The sequence below is a fragment of the Streptopelia decaocto genome (assembly GCF_964273445.1).
Source record: "Streptopelia decaocto genome assembly, chromosome: 1".
NCBI classification, from domain to species: domain Eukaryota; kingdom Metazoa; phylum Chordata; class Aves; order Columbiformes; family Columbidae; genus Streptopelia; species Streptopelia decaocto.
In genome coordinates, this window is record NC_138663.1 from 24,273,935 (window position 1) to 24,296,165 (window position 22,231).

General features: G+C 38.6%; 1 protein-coding gene across 1 annotated transcript in view; it reads left to right on the plus strand.

Annotated features, from left to right (window-relative positions):
- The window catches only part of ATP6AP1 (ATPase H+ transporting accessory protein 1), a 54,756-nt gene that overhangs the window by 27,086 nt on the left and 5,439 nt on the right, over nucleotides 1–22,231 (plus strand). Inside the window, exons 7-9 of the mRNA XM_082075978.1 lie at nucleotides 14,288–14,529; nucleotides 15,124–15,177; nucleotides 21,565–21,802. Of these exons, the coding sequence (XP_081932104.1) occupies nucleotides 14,288–14,529; nucleotides 15,124–15,177; nucleotides 21,565–21,802 (534 nt within the window). The remainder of the gene's footprint in view (nucleotides 1–14,287; nucleotides 14,530–15,123; nucleotides 15,178–21,564; nucleotides 21,803–22,231) is intronic.

The following is a 22,231-nucleotide window of genomic DNA, read 5'->3' on the forward strand; positions in this document are numbered from 1 at the left end:
GGTGGAACATAGAGACATTCTTACTTCTATGACTTTTTCAGCAATCATCCAGCCTCAAAAACTTGTTTCAGGCTAAATGAATAAAATTAATACTATATTATCAGCAAGGTCAGATAATTTTCATCTAAGTTTTACCTAAAATAAGAATCTGCAAGCTATGAATTGTCAGGATTTCTAATGTACAAATTATAATTTTTATAATATGTATGTGTGTATAAAAATTATAAATTAGTTTGGCCTTAATTTTGGAGGAGCAGGAAGTGACAAGTATGACATGAGGTTGGAAAAGAGGCTCCATATCTCTGGAGAAATACAGCCAGAAAACCTATCCTCTGTACTGACAAAACTGGTTGAAATTCAAGTAGTAAATATGTGGATACTTGAAGAAAATACAATATGAATAAGGCATAAAATAGATAAGTAAAAATTATCCTGTTGCTACAGTAAAAAGGGTAAAAAAGTGAAATTATTTTGGTGCAGAAATAAAAAAAAATTAAGGTAGGAAACAAAGGATAAAAATAAAGGATTCATGTTTGCAGAGCAGAGTGATTACCAGAGGAATTCCCTGGAGATTGATGTTGATACCTGCACTGTTCAACAGAGTCATTGTTCGTATGGAAAGAGGGCTGAAACCCGGAGGTGCCGAAGTTCGCTGATGTACTGACAAGCTGGAGAAACCACTCACAGCCCCACATTAGTGGGTGATACAATCACAAATGGAATCCAGTATGAAGAAAAGCAACACACATAAGAAAAACCTTAAATATGCATATTACACTGTGGTGCATGGTTGCTATTTCTCAGAAGTGAGATGACGGTGTGAATGTGGGTAGATCTCTTGGAACATCCCAGCAGTCAGCAGTAGGATGAATAGCAAGCAGAATGCTACCCATAATTTGGAAAGGAGGAGGGCAAAGCAGCAGACATCAATCAGTTCACTAAGCCCTTGGTGAGTGCAAGTCAGCCAGTGGACTAGTGTGTGTGATTCTGGCCACACCGTCTCCAAACTGATACTGTAGAACTACAAGATGAAAATATTTTAGCTAGCAAAAATTGGCAATTCAAAAGGGAAATAATAAACAAAAGCACCAATAACATGAATGGGCTAAACAGGAAATAATTATTCACTGTCTCTGGCCAGTATTCATTATTATCACCACTCACAGACCATAATACAGAAATTCAGGAGCACTAAATTACTTTAAAGAAACAAAATAAACTATTTTTGTGTGTCAAAAATACATAGATTTTAGTGATTTTATGAACTAATGAAAGAAATATAAGAGGGATGGAAATAAGATCCTATTACATGTGTTCATTTGAATGCAACCTTTGTCTCTGAAGGTTTCTAAGCCAGAGACTACAGAAATCCAGGAGGGCATCTTGGGACGAGTACTGTTTGTATTTACCTTTTTCTCAGTTTTAGCTGCCAGTTACTCTTATTAGCACTCATTGTGAGCTAGGTGGACCTTTGGTCTCACATGGTTTAGTTGGTTTTGTGCCTTGGCAGTGGAAGGTTGGGATATTGACACAGCATTTCTCTGGAACAGGAGTGTGAAATGTAATGTGTAACTTATTTAACTAAAGGCCATGAGCCAGAAAAGGAGCCGAGAGATTAAGCAAAGCTCCACTAAAGGAAGCTCACGGACTTTCCTCCTCATGCTCACCTGTAAGGTTGTTGTAGAATTGTCATTCTTGAAAATTAAAATAGTTGCCATGTAAAAAAAAACCCTGTCCGCTGCACATAAATCATTGTTCTGCTGGCAACCAAGAAATCCATAACAAAAAGTGATGGTGTGAGCTGGAAACCGGGTAGGTAGCACTCCATGCTTTGTCCAGGTTTCCTTACTTTCAGTGTAGTGAAACCAACTGGATATTTAAAATCCCTGTGATTAAGGATCTGCAAGCTGCCTCTAGGAACTCTGAAACCTTTCCCTGTTTATTGCTACTGCTGAGCAAAGAGACTTGTATCTTCATCACCTTCTCCATACACCAAAGGCATGACCTTTTTCAGAGGCAGACATACATTCCCATTTTGAGAAAGCAAACATTTAGAAACTGTAAATGATCCCATCCACCCAGAGGATCATCACAGCATATGTGTTGTGTCTCCCCTCAATGTGTCCCTAGGGCTGAAGAGCCGGGAGCTCAGTTCAGTGTGGGTAGGTATCTCCTGCATGTGGTCAGAGCAGCCTTGCCCTAAACAACCACCTGCAGTACTTTTTGTCTTCCTTCCTTTTGTAGGAAATGAAATGAATAAAGCTGGTAAAAAAAAACAGCTAGTGCAACCACAGAGATGTCCCATGTACTGGCAAAAGCATTTACATCCTGCATCATTTGATTTCTAGTGCAGCCTCCACTGTCTGTGCTAAAGGAGCAGCTGTTAGATGAACAAAGACAGTCTTTACCATCACGTGACATAAAAATTTGCCAGTAATTGGTAAAATGCAGGTCCCTGATCCTGGGACAGCATGTTAACAGAGTTAAGAGGAGGTAGAAGAAACCTGGATTATTTCATTTTAGTCTCAACTGACATATCAGATTCTATCTTTCTTTTTGATTTACAAAATAATTTATTCACTCTATGTAGTGCTACAAAATGTTTCAATTTTAGAAATTCAGTGTTTTGTGGTAGGAAGACATTTTGTTGTGCAGTTCTAGACCTGCAAATTTGTGCATACCGTGGTTGTGTTTTTCTCTAATTTCTAGCTCTCACCCTGCCTGTGATCCCCTGAAGCATTAGACTCTGTTCAAAGCCATCAGCTAATAATTGTTTGTCATTTGAAAGAGAAAAGAGGGTCCATCATTATTCATACATAGCCATTGTGCATATGTAGCCATTAAACAGCATACAAGCCTCAAAGATTAGGGTAGAGGATGATAATTTTTTGTGTAATTTTCAAGCATACTTGTGACTTTAACAGAGAAATATATCTTTACTTAGGTGATGGATAGTTCTATTGAAATATTCTATCTAAAAGTTAATTTTATTAAATCCTACAGGCTTTTCCATAAAAAATATGTTAACCTGGAATTCCATGCAAGCTTCTGTTCACAAAGATTGCACATTAAAGCTTTAGCAGACAAAGCTAAGAACTAGGCCAGGGTGTTAATAACATGTTGACAGGTTGTTACGGGAGTGTTTGTGTATTGAAATACAGATCTTATTGCCTTCCAAAGATCATATTACCCCATCCCTTGTACCTAACAACTTTAAATTGAATTGGATTTCAGTCACCTAATATATGGTATCTTTCTTTTTATAAAGTTGCCAAATTAGAAATTAACTGCTTACAGAAACTTGTGGCACTAGTATCTTTTGAGGAAATAGCTCTGTGCAGTCAGATCCCTGTGTAGTCACTTGTGTTAGCACCAGCCAAGCTACAGCAGACCCAGAGTAGATGGTGGGGGGACTCACCCGTGCACCCCAGACAGTTAGCCCTGTGGGGTACTGGAATACTGTAAGAAAAGAGGCAAATTTGCCCAGCATGAGGTTGACAAGGCTTTGTTTCTTCTGGGATCCAACCTGGTCTCATGGCACTATACTGATCCATGCTGGCTTACCAGCTCACTCCACCCTAGTATGGCAATCTCTATTATTGGGCTCTTGCACAACATATGTCTTTAGTATCACTGGTAGGCACACTCCCAGTAACCAAAAAAAAAAGCAAGAAATCTATCCTTTTCCTGCAAAAAAAGGTTCAAGCCTCTTCTAAATTTGTTAATGGAAACATTGCTGTAAAACCCATACACGAAGTGGTGTCTGACATCCAATATAATACTACATGGCATACTTTGCTCTTGTTCTGTCCTTGTCATTTTAATGAAACCTCAATGTTTACAATTTTATTGAAACATTGCTGCTGTTCTTCTGGGATGTGATTTCTGGTTTAACCCAAATGATTGAGTGACTCCACAGACATATTTAATGAGTCATAAAAAGTATCACTCTATATTTTAGTGCACTACAGTATGAAAGTTAAACCCCAAGTATTCTAACAGCTAGATATCTCTGCCTCTAGGTCTTTCAGCCAAGTCACTTGCAAAATCATGATCTAAAATAAGGAAGGTTTCTTGCCTTACATTGAGCAGAACTACTGCAAGGTGAAATTTAGATCCCCCTTTACCTCCTCACTGTTGAAAACTCCTTCCTCCTCCCCAGTACATGATTTCCTTATGACTCTAATGATATTCCTTGCTACTGCCCCACTGTTTTTCTCAGGATCTGAACTGCCAGCAGGAGCACCTGATTGTAGCTGAACCAAATCCTGAGCTAGACTGGCCAGGACCTGGAAGCGAAACTTGGCTATGGGGTAGGAACAGCAATAGACACCAGGTTGCTATAGCAAACCCATAGAAGTGCTGGAAAGAACTTGGTCTTTGCTTTCTAATACCCCTCACCTTATAAAGTTCAGTTTTTCTAAGTTTAATATAAAAGCATCATGACAAGGGTCAGTAAGGACCAGCCACAGAAGTGACAGTCACATCTAACTGCTGACAAAGGTTGCGTGCTTTGGTCTCGCTTTGTTTTAACTGATGAGCTGGAAACTGGTAGGACATGAAGGAAATTATGAAAATGAGATTGATGACATTGGCTTGAGGTGTGTTAGCTGTAAGGGTTAACTAGGCTTTAGCAGAAATATGTCTATTTGAGACAAACTTGAAAGAGGAAAAAAAATTATGAATAGAAAAGAAAGCATGGTAATCTCCTTCAAAAATGCATGGAATTTATTTCTAAGATTAGCTGTGTCTAGACTTCCTGATGTCATTTTCATTTATATATATATATAACTCCTACTACTGTCAGAAAAATTAAGTGGATACTGAGTGCAAGAATGCAGAGTAGAAGACAAGGACCTTTTTATTGATTTTCTGGGAAAAAAGTTGCTTGCTTTCACCTCCCTCTCAAAAAGGTCCAGTTTGCTGGAATTATTTGCCTTTGCCTTTTGATTCGGCACAACTAGGAAGACAGAGATCAGTTCCCCTCAAAAGTTTTGCAGTTCAAGTTCTGACTTTCTCTGCTTTCTCCAAAAGTGTTGTCATACACAGATGGAGAAGCCAAAAGTAAAGGATGGTGTTGTCACATTGAACATGGTATTTTTACAGGAAGAATCTGACCATCTGAAAAACATACTGGTATTTATACTGTCATTTGTTACAGACAGACCTGAGGAACTGTAAGAACGATGTGTAACTTTTTAAAGTTAAAAATTCATTTCCTTCAAGTATTAATAAAAAATTTAAGTGTAATATATAATGCTATTGTCCTGACCACACCTCTTTCTTTAAGTTAAGAAGAAAAAGGGAAATAGGCTTCCCATTTTGCAGATTAATCCTCCAAAGTGCTGCAGAATCAAAATATTAAGTGGAGGGAGGGAGACTTTAATAGATCTTCAGGTTTTTAATCCACCTGTGACTAGCCTACATCTGGGACAAATAGTGCTGGCAACTCTTCTGGAACTGTGAGTAACACATTTTGGCCCCTGTCTGCATTTTTCAATTAGATAACCCACCAAACCCCTATCTAACCTCAGTCCAACCGTCACTACGTGTCTGTTTCCTCTTATTGCAGCAGAGGCTCCTCATTCTTTTTCACATCTCCCATGGCAGCTTGGATTTCACATATGGACATAACAAAGTGGGGAAAAGCCAGCTGGAGTGGGTATTCCCCTTAGCAGTCTAAAAATGACATAAAATCTGTAACTTCTTTTATCTTTATGGCAGAATTGCCAGAAACAGGGCCCAAAATCCTATGTAAAAGCTGGGGAGATTGGCATCAGCAAATGCTCTTTGAATTATACATCTGGTAGAATCCTTTCTGGTTTAATTCTGGTATAGAATGCAAGCTCTTAATACTTTTTTTTTTTCCTATTTTGCATATTAGATTGATTAGTTAAAAGGCTGTAAATGAGTTAACGATCTGGTAGAGAACCAAGATATTGTTTTGTTTGGAATTAGTGTATTCAGGTTATTTGTCCTAAGTGAAATTCAAGGTGGAGAATTTAAGTGTAGCAGCTCCTTCCACTGCTTCTCCAGCTTGTACATACTCTGTTTTACTTTCTAAAATCAAGATATTTTTACATGCCAATTCCTACTCTTCCTTAAATTAGCTGAAAGAGTTTGGTATAAAACCTGTTAAAAGTTGGAGCAAGAAAATAGCAGGAAATATCAGTATTTTCCTCAGAAAATTGGGACTAGTGTGGCATTTATGGATGTGCTTGGATGTCCCATACATGCAAAAATTTCCCGCCTCATTTGAAGGCCTTTCAAGTGGACTGATTATCTCAAGTGCTGCTCTGCTCTGGGTTCTGGCTCTTGCATGGTCCCTGCTGACTGACTTGTCTCTGAACCATGTTCCGTTACACAGAGTGGTCACATTCTTTGAAAACGGAAGTCAAGAGATCTCTTACACAGACAAGGACAGATCTGTGAGGAAACACATCTAGCCATGAACATCTGAGCTGACTCTGCAGATTGTGTTTACACAGACCACCAAACTGAGCAGTATGATAAATATTGCAGTTTTATTGTCTCTTCTAATAGAAGAATGCCAAGTGCTTGGTCATGACTTGGGTACTCTCTACAAGGTGTGATATCAATTACAAAAGAGGTCATTAGCTCTCACAGTGAGATCATTATCTCTTATAGTGAGACTTATATTTTGACTTTTAACACTCAAGTCCCTGCCTCACTTTTGTAAAATCCCTGGGAGATGCAAAATGCCAGTAGGAACTGAGTGTCATAGCCCCTGAGCCTTTTGGCTTGCTGGTACAAGTATGCACAGTTGGACAGGGGAGCCATCCAGATGATAATGCGGACCAGCAGGCTTGGTCACATATCTTGCAGGGCACTAAAATGGTAGTAATCATTGGTAATCACAGTATCACAGTATGTTTGGGATTGGAAGGGACCTCGAAAGATCATCTAGTCCAATCCGCCTGGTGGAACAGGAACGCCTAGGTGAGGTCGCACAGGAACATGTCCAGGCGGGTTTTGAATGTCTCCAGAGAAGGAGACTCCACAACCTCTCTGGGCAACCTGTTCCAGTGCTCTGTCACCCTTAATGAGAAGAAGTTTTTTCTCAAATTTAAGTGGAACCTCTTGTGTTTCAGCTTGATCCCATTACCCCTTGTCCTATCATTGTTTGCCACCGAGAAGAGCCTGGCTCCGTCCTCGTGGCACTCACCCTTTATATATTTATAAACATTAATAAGGTCACCCCTCAGTCTCCTCTTCTCCAAACTAAAGAGACCCAGCTCCCTCAGCCTTTCTTCATAAGGGAGGTGCTCCACTCCCTTAATCGTCTTTGTTGCCCTACCCTGGACCCTCTCCAGCAGTTCCCATGATTGCTGTTGACAGAATGTATGCATCTTACATATCTGCTTGCTTTTTCTGCGTAGGCTGGTGATTCTGGTTCATTTAAAGTTTCTACTTCCAAAAAAAATTATTAATGTTGACAAGAAATATGTTTGAGCAAAAAATGTAAGGGCTTGGCTCTTCCAATCCAGAGCTTACTGTAGCTTATATGTGCATACGAACATTGATTTTTCTAAACCAGGTTTCTAAATTTTCCTGAATCTACTCAATGCACATTTTAACCTGTTTTGTTTCCCTTCAAAGCTGTACTGTAGCTTTACCTTGTGCTGTTTGCATCAAAGAGAATTAATATGGAAGGAAAAAACAATTTCAGAAATTAAATTCTGCTTCTGATAACACCTGCAGGTGCATTTATGTGGGATTTGTGCAGTCTTTAGATATGTAAGTTTTACTGTATTATGTACAAGTTATAAAATTTCAGGTGATTTAGGATGAACAGAAATTTCAAATTTGAAAAACTACCTTTAAGTTGTGATAACGTACTACCTTGAATGAGATAAGTAAATGAGCAAGAAAGGCTCATTCAAATGAGCTTCTGGTAATTCCTGATAAGCTAAGCAACTCCACAGGAAATGTCTGGGGGATTCCGAGTATAACCAGATCACCCTATAAATGTTCCTAGTGGAAAATGCACTTTAAACATCCTCTGCGTTCAGTTGCAGCAGAGCAGAAATTTTGTTTCTGTCAGTTTTAATTATAAAGAATGAAAGTCAAAACTAGTTGCAGGTAAGTAAGATCCTTTGCAACAGAGCACAAAAGACTGTAGTTGCTGCATCAAAGTTTGCATTTGAATTTAAACTTACTCAAAATTCTGTGCTGTCCTGGACCAGTGGGTTTTTTCAATACTATGTCTGATTTCATATCTTTGTAGATGATGTACAGACACTATCTTATGGTTCACGTTTTGTACTGATATGTGTGGGACTACGGTCCATCCTTGGATTCCCTGATGGAGGGCATGGGAACAGAAATTAGCCTTGAAGATATTAAGGCCTACCCATGAGAAAGATGGGAGTAAAGGAGTATCTGGAGATGTTAAGGATGTACCCGTGAGAGAGAAGGGAGTAAGAGAGTAACATTGATGATAGCAAAAATAGCCAATGAGATGTTGATGCTGTAACTTGTAACCAATAGTGAAGAGACACATGAATTGGTAAAACTGCGTAAAAATGCAGTTGTGGCAATAAATGGCATCTACTACTTTCATCCTGGAAGAACTTAGTCTATGTCGTTTGTCTGTCTCAACCACGACAGATGTGTTAATTCAAACAACAGGACTTGAAAAAGTAGTAGGTAAAATGTGTGGTTCACTTAGTAGACAGGAAAATATATCCTAACAAGATTGGGCTTCTAACTCTTTTGAAATCTACGAATCTAGGGTTTGACCATTGTAGTGAAGAAGCCTTCTTCATCCCCCTGGGTCTAGTTCTGTAGATAATTCAGGACAGAATCACAGAGTAATTGAGTGTGGATGTGACCAACTGGAGGTTTTCTAATCCATCCCTCCTGCTCAAGAAGGGCCACCTAGAGCCAGTTGCTCTGTGCCATGTCCAGTTGGATCCTGAACACCTCTGAAAACGGGGACTCCACAACTTCTCTGGGCAACTGGGGCCAGTGCTCAGTCACCCTCACAGTAGAGAAAGTTCTTCCTGATGTTCAGACAGAATCTCCTGTGCTTCAGCTTGTGCTCTTTGCCTCTGATCCACTGAAAAATGCCTGGCTCCGTTTTCTCTACAACCTCACTCCTAGTAATTATACACATTGATAAGATTCCCTCCCTGAGCCTTCTCTTCTCTAGGCTGAACAGTCCCAGCTCTGTCAGCCTTTCCACATAAGAAAGATGCTCCAGACCTTTCCTTATCCTTCTGGCCCTTTGTTGGACTCTCTTCAGTATGTCCATCTCTCTTGTACTGAGTAGCCCAGCAGCTGACCCAGCACTCCAGGTGTGACCTCACCAGTGCTAAGCAGAGGGGAATTGACCTGTTGCAATTGTCTAATGCAGCACAGGACACTCTTAGCCTTCTTTGCCACATTGCTGGCTCACATACAGTTTAGTGTCCACAAGGATCCCCAGGTCCTTTTCTGCAAAGATGCTTTCTAGTTTCATGGACCCCAGTGTGTACTGGTGCCTTGGGTTATTCGTCCCCAGGTACAGGACTTTGCAGTTCTTCGTGTTGAACTTCATGCAGTTCCTGTCAGCCCGTTTCTCCAGTCTATGGACGTCCCTCTGGATGGCAACACAACCCTCTGGTGTATCAGAGGATGAATCCAGGATGAATCCACGTCTCTCAGTAAAACAGAGGGACACTACCTGAGTTATATATGGAATGCAAGATTCACCCAACCTAGGACCAAAATTGAAATTATATTTTAAGACAGCCTAGAGAGGAAGGAAAAACAAAACCCACAAAACATTAGAAATCATAAAAATGTAAAAAGTTCAAACTCTCAAAAATAGAGATAACTGGTAATTCTTTACTTAATGTTTTAGATTTTGACAGCTCAAAGCACTGTTATGCTCCAGTTTTGCACCAGCAGATGACTGAAATAAGTGTAATCAAATAGATTCTTTCTGCTTTCTGTACGTGTGATTTTATAAACTTGACACTGCAAGGAACATCTTTATGGTTATTCAAAATTGTAATGCTTGCTTTTAAAATTTTTGACCTTTAGCAGTGAGATACAACCAACCGTTGCCTGCATCACAGATTTATGGCACTGTATCTTTTTGAAAAACTGGTGTATCAGCAGAGGAGGTGGCAGCAATGGTGATGCCATCTGTAGTGAGGCTGTGATGCTACACCAGTTAGAAAACATGGAGGAAAAGTGACCTGTTTGTGTGGGAAGGATTTGAAATGTGCTGATACTTGGCTGGGGTATGAATGCTGTGTGGCTTCTGATGTCCCTCAGCCAAACCCCAGCAAGCAGCATGATCTGTCATTCTGCTGGGAGCAGCACCCCTGCACTTGTCACACGACAGCCTCCTACCATCATTTTTAAATGATATTTCATGAAAAAAAAAAGGATTGTAAAGAACCCTGTTAAAGCAATTTGAGAAAATATAAGTGTACCATCAACTTGGTATCCTGTCAAAAGAATTACTGATGAGTATATACAGCTCAAGCTACTAAACTCAAAATCCGGTTCAGATAGCAGGTATCTGTCTTTGAGGTGCTATGGGAGCAGCTACAGTGCCTGTCCTCCCCTCCTCAGATGTTACACCTCATGATTCAGCCCTTCAAATTCATAAGTGACCAAAAGGATTTTTTGACTTCAGCTTTCACAATGTATTTTGAGCTTTTCTCTTTGTCATGAATTTCCTAAACATGTGCAGGTTCTTTTCTGCATTTATGAAGTTTAATACTAATAGCAATACATGATTCTTATACTGGACTTTTTTTTTTTTTTTCTTACTAGAAGATAGGACTACTATGTAGTTCTGTGACTCCAGCAACTGTTTTTATTGTGTTATGACTAAATTCAGAAAAAGTACAATTTGCCATCTGAGTAGACTATATACAGAGAACGCACTGTAGCCCACAGTACAAGTATGGAGGCAGGAACTAGGCTAAGGTACAACCTAAAAAAAAGAGGAATGTACCCTTCTTCTTTCTCCCAGCCTCCCTCCCTGCAGGTACAGAAAGACTTTCATCTTCCTCTAACTCTTAAAATAAGAACAACAACTCCACAGAGAGGATATGACCACAGATAGATACTGTTAGAAATGAAAAGGTGCAATGAACATCACCAAGACAGTTTTGTTATGGATGTGCACACCTAAACGTAGCAATAAAAAAGTCAATAAGTAGAAGATACATAAAGAAGACATAGCCATCTGTTGAACTAACATCCAAAAATCCCATGTTGTAACTACCACAAAATGTAGCTTCTTTCTGTGGTTCATTACCATTCATCGTTTCAGCCAATGAAAATTTTATTTTCCCACTATTTTGTATTTTTCTCATATGTGTTTAGAAGCATCCAATTTATATTTGTTTGTGCTTTCAAACATATAAAATGGCCCCAAATCTTTTTTTCTTGTGTCTAGCCATTCTGTTTTGGAACAGCCAACAAAGGCCCAGCAACAGCAACAAAATAAATGAATAATTTTGGATCTAAGGTCTGTTTGCTTTGAAAAAAGATCGGTAGTTGGTGCATCAAAACGTTGCCAGATCAGCTGTCTTTCTCCTTTCCAAGAGAGATTATTCTGAATTAGAAGGCTTGTAAAACAGATCAAAGGGAAGAATTTTGTCTAGGCTACTTCTATTACAGGTTTACTTGATAATTACAACGTTCACTTCTGGTCTTGAAAAATATAAATTGCACCCTTTCTTTTCTGTACCTTGTTTAATTATGTCTTGTGATAGCTCACTGCATATCTGAGATCAAAAGTGTCACTGATAAATCCAGAGGAACAAGATGGCAATCGTATGGTTCAGTTTAGGTAAAGCGGGCACTGAACAACAGAATTTAGTGATTAACAATTCTGCCACTATGGATCGTTCCCAAATAATGTAATCTGATTTACCATAATTCAACACAAATCTAATGCATTTCTGGAGCAATTACCTTGTCCTATATAGTTTAGTGTTAAATTTATGGTATGGGGAGAATTATTTTAAGTCAGTGAACTCATGTTTGTGCAGCAACAAGAGAATAAGAAACATGCCTGAAACAGAGAGGCAGGGATGTGCTGGGGAGCTCAGCCTGTGGCTGCTGGTCAGCTGGAAGGAACCACTGCCGTCCTCAGGCCTCTGGTGGGTCCCAGGCTGGGCTATTTCAGAGATCCTCCTTCCAACCCCAAGACTAAATTTTCTTGAATCTCTGTGAGGTAATGCCTTCTGATTTTGAACAAGCTAAATTACCTCACCCACAGGTAACTTATAGAAATGCATCTTCAGGCTGGAGGGATGAATGTACAGGCTGGTAAACACTTGAGGGACATTTCTGCAGGAAGCTGATACGTTCAGGCCCCCATTTGGCATAGCTGTCCCGCCTGCCTATAGCTGTGCAAATACAGACTTGCTGGGCTACCCAGTCCGTGACTGCCCATGTTTTCAGCCACAAATACAACCAAAATAAAGTCTGCTTTTAGAAATGTGCTTGGCAAGCTGTGTTAGCTCCCTGCTTCACAATGGGTAAATTTGTTTAAAAAGGTTTGATCATGGAAAACTAGTGGATTTCTTAGTCCCTGACATCCCTTCTTCACAGGCAAACACTCTTTCAGTTAATATGCTTTTTCAGAGACGAAAAGGAATCTCTATGTGTGAGCCTTACAACAAAGTACTGGCAGCAGAGCAACAGAAGTAAAGCTGGAGTCTCATGATTATATTCTAATAGCTTTCTTTTTATTTTAAGGTACTTCAACCTAATCCCCTAAGTTAGCCCAATCACAGTCTCCAATGTAGCATTGTTTTCAGCTATTAGCAGGTGGTTTTTAAAGCCCTCTTTAGACGATATGCGAGGCCCACATAATGAAGTCAATTGTTAGACAAGATATAATTTAGGCTTCAGCTTTTCCTCTCAGTTTGAAATAAAATGATTACATTTCAGGAGGGCCTAAGGGAAGATTAAAAGTTTTATATCAAAAGTTGAATATTTTCTTTTGTTGTACACTCTTCTTTTAAAGAAAATGGTATTCATTTAAAATAATGCATGTTCTGATGTATTTGAAAAGGCACTACTCTGAATTAAAAAGAAATTCATAAAGTATGCATGTATGGGAGAGAAGATTGCAATCTTCATTTGAGCATTTAGTCAAAGGTTTTTAACTCAGCCCATTCTGCTTTGTTCATAAAATGAGATATCTGCAAAGACGCGTTGTAAATAACAGATGGCCCATAACGTTTAGAGAGCAGCGGTTAAGGTGACAAAATCTTCTGGGGCTCCTTTCTACAGGCAGGTTATAAAGTGATATTATAGCTTCTGTTCCAGACTGGAAAATGATCCTTGCCTGTCTTTAAACCCATTAAAAATGGTTCCAGGCAATAGCTCCACATAATTACAGTTCTGGTAACCCCTACGATACCTCTCATTTCTTGTATCCCAAAGTTATCCAAGGGCAGAGGCCACTTGTAGAATAAAAAATTGTAAAGCTGACATGGGTCTTAAAAATAAATGGAATAGCCCAGATATGAACAGACTAAAAAGTCAAGAGTAAGATATGAACAACAAGATTAAGTTATTTTCTGATAAGGTCGTCTAGCTTTTACCGTTGATATAAATGGGGCTGTTTTTCCAAGGATGCCCTGGGCATATTTGTAAATGGGCATATTTGTAAAAAAGCATTGCCTATTAAAGGGAATTCCTGGAAACCACCTAAAAGCAAATATATATATGCATTGAAGCCTCTTGTAGGAGTTCATCACATCAGCCAAATTAGTACAGATCTTCTTTTTCCGGAAGCCATCAGAAGAGTCTAAATATAACACTGTTGTAGTTCAGTAGCCTGTTTTCATGCCTGTTGAAATGAAGAGTGCAAAAACTGTTATTGTTACTAATGGGGGTGGTCACTGAACTGGCAAGCTGAAGTTTTCTTGTGATTTTATCACAGAAATATAGTTAATTTCTTTCAGTATATTCTTCTGTTAAAAAAAAAAACAACATTCTTTTACCTATTACCTCCAATGCATACTACTATTTTAAGGCAGCATTAACAATATGGTTTTATGTTTATTTGCCTAATGTCACTGATACTTGTTTTCACATGGCCACCTGACCATGGGAACCTAGATTACCAACACCCCATTTGCCTCCATACTGCTAATTAAATAAACAGAAAATAAAAATATTGAGGTTGACTGAGGATTTAAAAAGGATGGGTGCTTGTGGCACAGAACAGTGAAGGTCTGTGATTGGCTGATATTATCTCTTGCAAAGGAGATGAATTGTTTCTGTGCTGTTATTCCAGATTACTAGAAGAACTGATGTGGTGTGGGAATTAAGACGACAATTAATGGCCACTGAGGACGAAGACAGTTTATCATATCCTCCTCTGAACATGACCACTGGAAATGAAACATGCATCCTTTTTTATGCTAGTAATTTCAGTCTCACAGCCAATGGTTCAGTTCCTATAGATTTGACAAATGCAACATTTGTAACCCGGAATGTGGATATTTCTTCCTCTGAGTGCTCAGATGCCAACACAACGTGAGTAGTCCAAGAAATTTCATATCATAATATGTGTGTTTCTGAAAAATAATAAGAGATGGTACAGTGTCAAGTTAATACTAATTTAATTTTATTCTTCTAAGTAATCCAAAATAAAGAAAATACTAAATTGAATATTCTTAGAAGAAAAAGATTGACTCAAGACCCCAAAATGCACATGCAGCCTCTTATTTTCACTTTTTTTTTCCTCCTTAGGTTCCTTACTTCCTTGTTTGTTTATAGTTGGTTTCTCTATGCCTGATCTTACAATCACAGAAATCTCCACTGGCAATAATAAGATCATAATTTCATTGCAAAATTTCCTTGAAGGGGAGTATTGCCAGTTACTAGGTGGTAATTCAGCTGGAAGTACATTCATGGAACATGATCTCTGTTTTCCTTTACTTTGAGGCACCTGTTCTTGGGTAACAAAAACTCTAGAAATATTTTGTCATATTTTTATGTGTACTGAACCTTTGCTATATGACTTTTGTAATTGCCTGTTGATTTACAATATTCCCTCTGATTGAAATGTCACAATGATCTAATTAAAGCTGAGTACTCTAACATTAAAAATCTGTTTCTTATTCTTAGGCTGTCATTAAAATATACAAATCCAGTGAATGGAATCAGAAGCCTGGAGATAAGGTAACTTATGATTTATTCTTAAACAGACCTTCGTGATGTGCAAAGCCTGATTGTAAATTAGAAGAAAAAAAGAGGAGGAGTTAAGTGGAATTGGTTTTGAAATTATTATTTTCTTTCTGTTCTGAGGATTTACTATATAGGAGAACAATAATACAGTCTTTATAGAGAGGAGATATTAATATGCTCAGGTAAAATTCTGAAAAAGTGATGTAGGCAACCAGCCATACTGTAAGATACTGGTATATGCAACATCGTGTTTTGCTGATAGGATCAGACCACAATATATCTGTGATTTGCAAACAGTTCTAGGAGCTGAAGTGTACTTGCATGGCCAGGTTCGTACTTAGTTCTAATGCGGATTACCAGTGTACTCTGTGAAAGCTACCTTGTGGCTAATGAGGAGTGCAAAAACTCATAATTTTTTCTGCTCCATGGATGGTGGCAAGACCAGGTTTCTCTTACCATTAGAAGAGGGAAGAAAACTTAGGGAACAGGAAGAATTGGGATGAAAAGTCAAAAGGAGAAGTTGCTGCTGAGGCTCTCAGTAGTGGATTCTAGGGATGGGACAGCATCTGCTGTTGCTGTGAGGGATGCCATACAGCTGCTGCTCCACCAACCTGAATTCTTTCGTGAGCAGCAGGAACAGCAGTTAAAATTATTGTCTTAAGATCTGGCAAAGATAATGTGGCCTGCTCTTTTCATTTAGGTGCCTCAGTTGATTGCTTAAAGTTATTTAGGAAGGAGTTAGGCTGAAGAATTTGCACTGAATTTAATTTGTTTATATCAGAGAATGAACTGGATGTTTGCTTCGGCAGCAAGAGGTTGAATGACTTCTTACAAAACGCTTTTGACATTTTGAGTAAGGGAAATCAAAATCCAAAGAAATGGAAGAAAGGAAGTTTAAAGAAATAATGTAGGAGACAATCAGAGTTTGAGCAACATTTTAGTAGGCAAGTAGAAAAGGCACATGGCACCAAGATGATAAGTATGAATTAATAAATACCATTATTTACATTGAGATAGAAGGTCATACTACATCTATGTAAAAGGACTCTCAGAAGAACTTGTCCTGAAGAGAGTCAGTCATGTGTTTGAACTTGTATTTGGAGTACATAGAAACACTTCCAGTCACCATCATAAGACTATGATAGATGGTAAAAAAAAGAAACATGCTTTGTTATTTAACATTTCCCCTCCCATCCAATCATCTAGAGCTTTCTGAAAGAATATAATGTACAGAGAAGATTGCTGTTAGTATAGTATTTTTACTTTTTTTTTTTTTTGACAATTGCAGTTAGCTGTGTATAGGATCCTTGAGATGGTTGTCTTTGGCAACAGAGGCAAGCATTTCTTGGTTTCAATACCTTTCATTTCTTGGAACATCACAAGGAATTAAGGAAACAGTTTCCTTGAATCCCATTTCAAAAATACCATTCTCAAACCAAGAATCTACCCAAGTTGTGCCTTTACTCCAAGTCACAAAATATCACTTGCTCTGCTGCTGCCCTTGTGCTCCTCTGTCTACTGTCTGCTGCTCCTGCTTCACTCTTGTACAGACAGACCCACCAAAACAGTGCCCTGGATTCTCGTGTCTTTGCTCATATTGGTGAAGGTCTTAGCTGCTCTGCTGTAATTTCCTTCTGTATGAATGAATCTGGTTGCCTCCTACATTTGTCCTAAATGTGACCATCCTCAGCATAACACCAGGTTTTCTAGTAAAATTACAGTTCCAATAAAATAATATGAATCATAAAGCACTCAAAAATACTATGGATCATGACACTGTGCTGCAAAACTATCTACCAAGCTAACTGGTAGAACTTAGAGGGGTTGTTTTCTTTAAGGCAGTCAACAGGTTTTGCTCAATGTTAACACAGCAAAATGCAAACCTTAGGATGCTACTATAGAAACGAAACGCTTTGGCAGTTGAAAGGTTTGTCTGTAGCAGGCATAAGAAGATCAAATGTGATCTTGGTGCATGCATGTGGACTTAATGAGGATTATTCAGATTTATATTTAGTCATTTGTTTGTTAAAATCTTATCATTTTGATTAATCATTGGGAGAAAACATTAATGTAGTCATGAAGCTGAGATGCATCTGGAGAGAAGAAATTTGAAGCAACTCTGCAGACAGACTGATTGTAAGTTAAAGGACAACATCAGCACAAAAGGTGAATGGTTCATGTTTTCTCTCTTATTCTGGAATATGTTTTACATTCTTTGAGCCTGTTGTAGTAAAGGCAGAAATGCTCACAAAGTTTCTCTTGACCTGTGCTTCTACTTGAATACATTATAACTAAATACCAAAATCCATTAACAACCCTTGAAGCTGAGATAAGAAACTCGGGCTCCACAGTAGATTAATATTTGAAAAGAGTGTAGGTGAAGTCCTACCCTCCATCATGCCCAGCAAGTAATTAAAGGAGCTTAGGCTGGCTGATTTTTGCAGAAGAATTTGATTTATTCCACTGGGCTAGGTGTGATCCAGAGCATTTAGATGCAAAAATGTGTAAATTGATTATTTTTTATGAGTAACACAGATGCATAGTAATGAAAAATGGGGTAGAGAGAGAAGGTGAGGGGTGGCTTGCATGGTAGTCATTGCTTGGGCATTCACTCAGCATTGGCCTGCCTGTGGGAGATAGAGAGGGATTGGTTCTGCATTGCTTTTTTTCCTCTTTCCTTCACTTGTTAAGCTGTTTGTGTCTCGACCCACAAGTTTCCTCATTTTTGCTCTTCCTATTAACCCCCTGGACTGTTGGGGACGGAGAAAAATAAACAAGCATCTATATGGGTGCTTGGCTGCTGCTGGCTGGCATCAACCCACACCACCTCAGAAGCCTTTATTAAGAAAATTTTCTGCTTAAGACACACTCAGTTATCTGTGATGTTTTATGTTGGATTATCTCTTGATTTAAGAGACAATTGTGTCATTTTTAGGCCTCTATTAGCTACTGTAATACAATACTGTATGGCATATAATGCAAATAACAAGATAACCTCAGCAAAACCAGAACCATTGATCTTTTCATGATTCAGGAGCACTTTATTTCTCTCGTTTATCTCAGCAAGTCTGTTCTCAAGGCCTTCTAAAACACGCAGAGATACATTAAAACCTCTGTTTTCCCTTATGGTTCACTTTGATTAGTTTTTGTTTTCAAGATGACTTCTTGGTAAGATTACAGTCTGCTTCAATAAGCAGGACACAAGCAGGGCAAAAAGGTGGGAAGGAACAGAGCTCAGAGCCATGACTGCATTTTTTTCCACTGTAAAGCCCATTTACTTAGGTGTAAGAGAGCATCCCCTGATGACAGAAAGTGATACCAGAGAGGAACACATTCAAACAGCTCAATTTGTTCCTCAATAGAAGAGGCTCTAACTTCAGCAGCATGAGCTGGATCCAGAGCCTGCCCTTACCACCACTCATCTACCACCTCATGCTGAGCAGTGACTCGCATCCCACCTCCTGCTCGCAGCTGCAACAGCTGCTTTGTCCTGTGCAAACAGCTGCCACCTCCCTCTCCCTCCCTCTAGCAGGAGCAGCCATCCCACTCATCCTCCTGCCCTTGCCACAGGGAGGGAGCTGCTGGGAGTGGGAGCGGAGAGTGTTTCTGGTTGTGGTAGGTTTAGGAAAGTGAACTTCAGCAGGGGTAGGAGCAGTGCGCAGCAGGTTTTGTTGGAAGAAACATCACCTCAGCTCTCTCAGCAGCTGGTGACGTCCAGCTGTTCAAGCACCTGTCTGTCATCTTCTCTGGGACAAGGTGTCAAAGTGGGTGGAAAAGGAGGGCATTACTATTTTCATCACTTACGCTGAAAAGTACTCGGCTGTTGTTGTTGCTCCTAGCATGTGTAGAAGGGAATTGACCCAAGAACCATGCTTTAAAGTCTTTTACCTAACAGTTGTGTTTCTCTTTGAACCTTTGAAACAATAGTAATTCCACCTAGTTTTATTTTTAGAAATCTCTCTCCTTGTGTAATGAACGGCCGTGTGTTATGGTGATTGATAACAGGTGGTGGCATTTAGAGTTCATACAGTTATCTGGCACAACAGGTGCCTGGCCTTTGACCGGGAATAGTTCATGCCACAATACATAAAGTTCATGATGTCTCTGTGAAAGTTTGCTTCCTGCATTGGCTATAATGTTTAATATGCACACAGCATTTCCTATAAAATTCAAGGTACTTTCAGTTTTGCAGATAAAATCATTGTTATCTCATCTCCCCTTGTTGTTCACTTGCTATATTGTGCTCATTCTATTTGCTATCTACTCATATGAGAAAATATTAAACTAAATGAAGTAATTCCATTGATTTTTGTTGTTTGAATGCCTTTTCTGTAATTTAATGAATTGTATCAGTTATCAGCTGAGCACATGCTTACTGGAGGCTATTCACTATCAGTTGTTTGGAAAAATATTAAGGATAAAAGCCTGTGTTATTAAGTTAACCATGCCTGACTTGTTCACTAGTTGGAATGCTAATTCTCATAAATCTGCAAGTAACACAAAATTTTAGTCTTTGGTGCAATGTGAAGAGACAGCGATCTCTTGCAGGTCACTTTCAACTGTACTCACATACATAGCCTTACAAAACCCAAAATCTATGGTTGGCCCAAATTTTTAAGTAAACTTCTTTGTGCTTATAACTGGCCTTCAGCTAGTGCCTATAGCATTGCTACTGAGGAACCACAGAAATTCTGTTCAGATTGTGCTGCATATCAGGAAAAGATTCATTTCTTCTTGCAATTAATATCTAGGCTAATACATGTTTTAATTTTTTAACTTTATCACTATAACAATAGAATATTTTCCATAAGTATTTGCAAATGTGTACTAGATTAATTTTTTTTTCACTGCTGCTTGTAGCTGAATGTTGCATGGAAAGAGTTGTTTAGGTTCAAAATGTAAAGAATTCCGTAAGTCAAAACATCATTTTCTGACCTGAAAGACACGTTGAGTTTTAGGATTCCTTCTGAGAATTTTGGAACTCCTGAGGATTATGAAATTATAGGAATCAAAAGCCACAGTTTATTAAAAAAAAAAAAAAAGGCTCAATTACTGTATTAGCCTAACCTGTCAAATTTTGATACTCCTAAGGACCGTTGTTTGAGTTTAGACTCTATGTTATGTGGAAGACATGCTACTGAAAGCAACTGATTTGACCAAACAAGCAAAATTCTGCAACAGAGAATATTCTCTCTATAGATACATACACCCTATAAAACATAAAATATTCTATATTGTGCCACATCTATAGATAATTGCTTATTTTTCAAACCTGTTATAATTACATCCAAATATTACCCCAAATTTTAAAATCCACATTGTGGATTAGACATATAGAACATGTCTAATGTGAATAGACATATTAGAATATTTTATTTTGTAGTAAGGGTCACTTATTGCTTAAAAGATCAATCTTCTAAATTCTTTATGGTTACCAATAAGGAAAAAGAAATCTTCAGCAAATAATAGAGCAATACATACATAGACCAAATAGGGTAAAAGTATTAAGCAATAAAAGTATAAAAAAGGATAAATGTTTATTGTTTCCTTATTAGATAACTTGCATACCTAAAAGTAACTCAGTAAAAAGTGTTAAGGGTGAGGTCATAGTCCTGATCTCTAAAGGATCAGGATGTACTTCTGGATGTTCTCAATTATTTCTGTTTCAGAACATTTGGGAGGTGTTCAGACTGCAGTGGTAGTAACAAATATGTACAAATCCTGTGTTTATAAACTACTGGAAACTGCTGCAATACTGCACATACACAGAACTTTTCAAAATGAGAAAATATTTATTTGTACCTAATCTGCTACAAATTGGGAAACTAGGGCTGGTGACCCTTCCCTACCCTCCAGTGAGAGAAAACTCTGTCTTCTGCTGCAAATTCAGACATTTTCAAAGGTAAATTGCCACTTAGGCATCTGGGCCAAGGAAGAATTGCAATGATAAATAGGAATGGTTATCATGCCTCTACCTATCATAAAAGCAAATTAAAAAAATCCCATAAAATGTTCATTGGGAGCTGCTGCAGGCCCACTGACAGTCTCCCAGGTTCTGCTCCACTGATTATAAACTGTTGGTAACTGATGAAATACTGTACTGGCAGAGGCCCTTCAGGAATGAAATTGCATTTGATCCTTGCCTGCCACAGCTATGGGAAGATGTGCTTGCGAGACAAAACTCTAAGAAGTCGTAAAAACACCTTCACAGAGTCTCTTATGAATAGTCCTAATGATATGGGAGATCAAGCTCAGATACCATCTGTGATTCTTGCAGCTAGCAATAGTGAACCTTTGTCTGTCACCTGTACTTTATCAAGTGAACATAAACTTTTTCCTTCTGTCATTTTGACTTTTTTTTTCCCTCTCTTGTTCTTCTAGGTTTTTAATGACCAAGAAGTTCTATACAGGCTCGGCTAGATATTGGTCCACTCTTGATTCAGTTGAGATTGTGCAAGATGGAGAAAAGTTTGCTAAATTTAATGTTTCTGTCATCTCTGCTCCTGCAGAGTATTCATTTCATTGTCAGCTGGTGGGAACAGACAATCTCTATCCTGCAAGGCTGATTCCAAACAACGACGAGGCACAAAAGTGGGATGTTTTCATTTCCAGGTTGCAAGTGAGTACACATTGCCATTTCAGAGATCATTCCAAGAACTATTACTTGCTATTGTAGGTGCTGAACGATGCACATTCATAATGCCCTTACTTTCATTTCAGCCTGAGGGAAAATGTAAAAGAAAAGCTGTTTCCCCTAGTTGGGCTATACAATAAAGGGGTAAAAAAGACAACAGTTGCTGAACAATAAGGACATGAAACAGAGCTTTGAAAACCAAAAAACTCTGAAGTTGTCCACAGAAAAGAAAAACTAATAAAACCAAATATGCTTAATCAGGCAAAGAATTACGAAGTCCTCATGCTTGTTTAATGAACTGGGCTGCTATTAGAAACATGGGCCTCTTAGGTGGGTGGCTTTATGCTGTTTACTTTGTTTTTATTTGATTTCTTTGTACTTTGTTTACTTAGGAAAGCGCAACTTAGTGTGGTT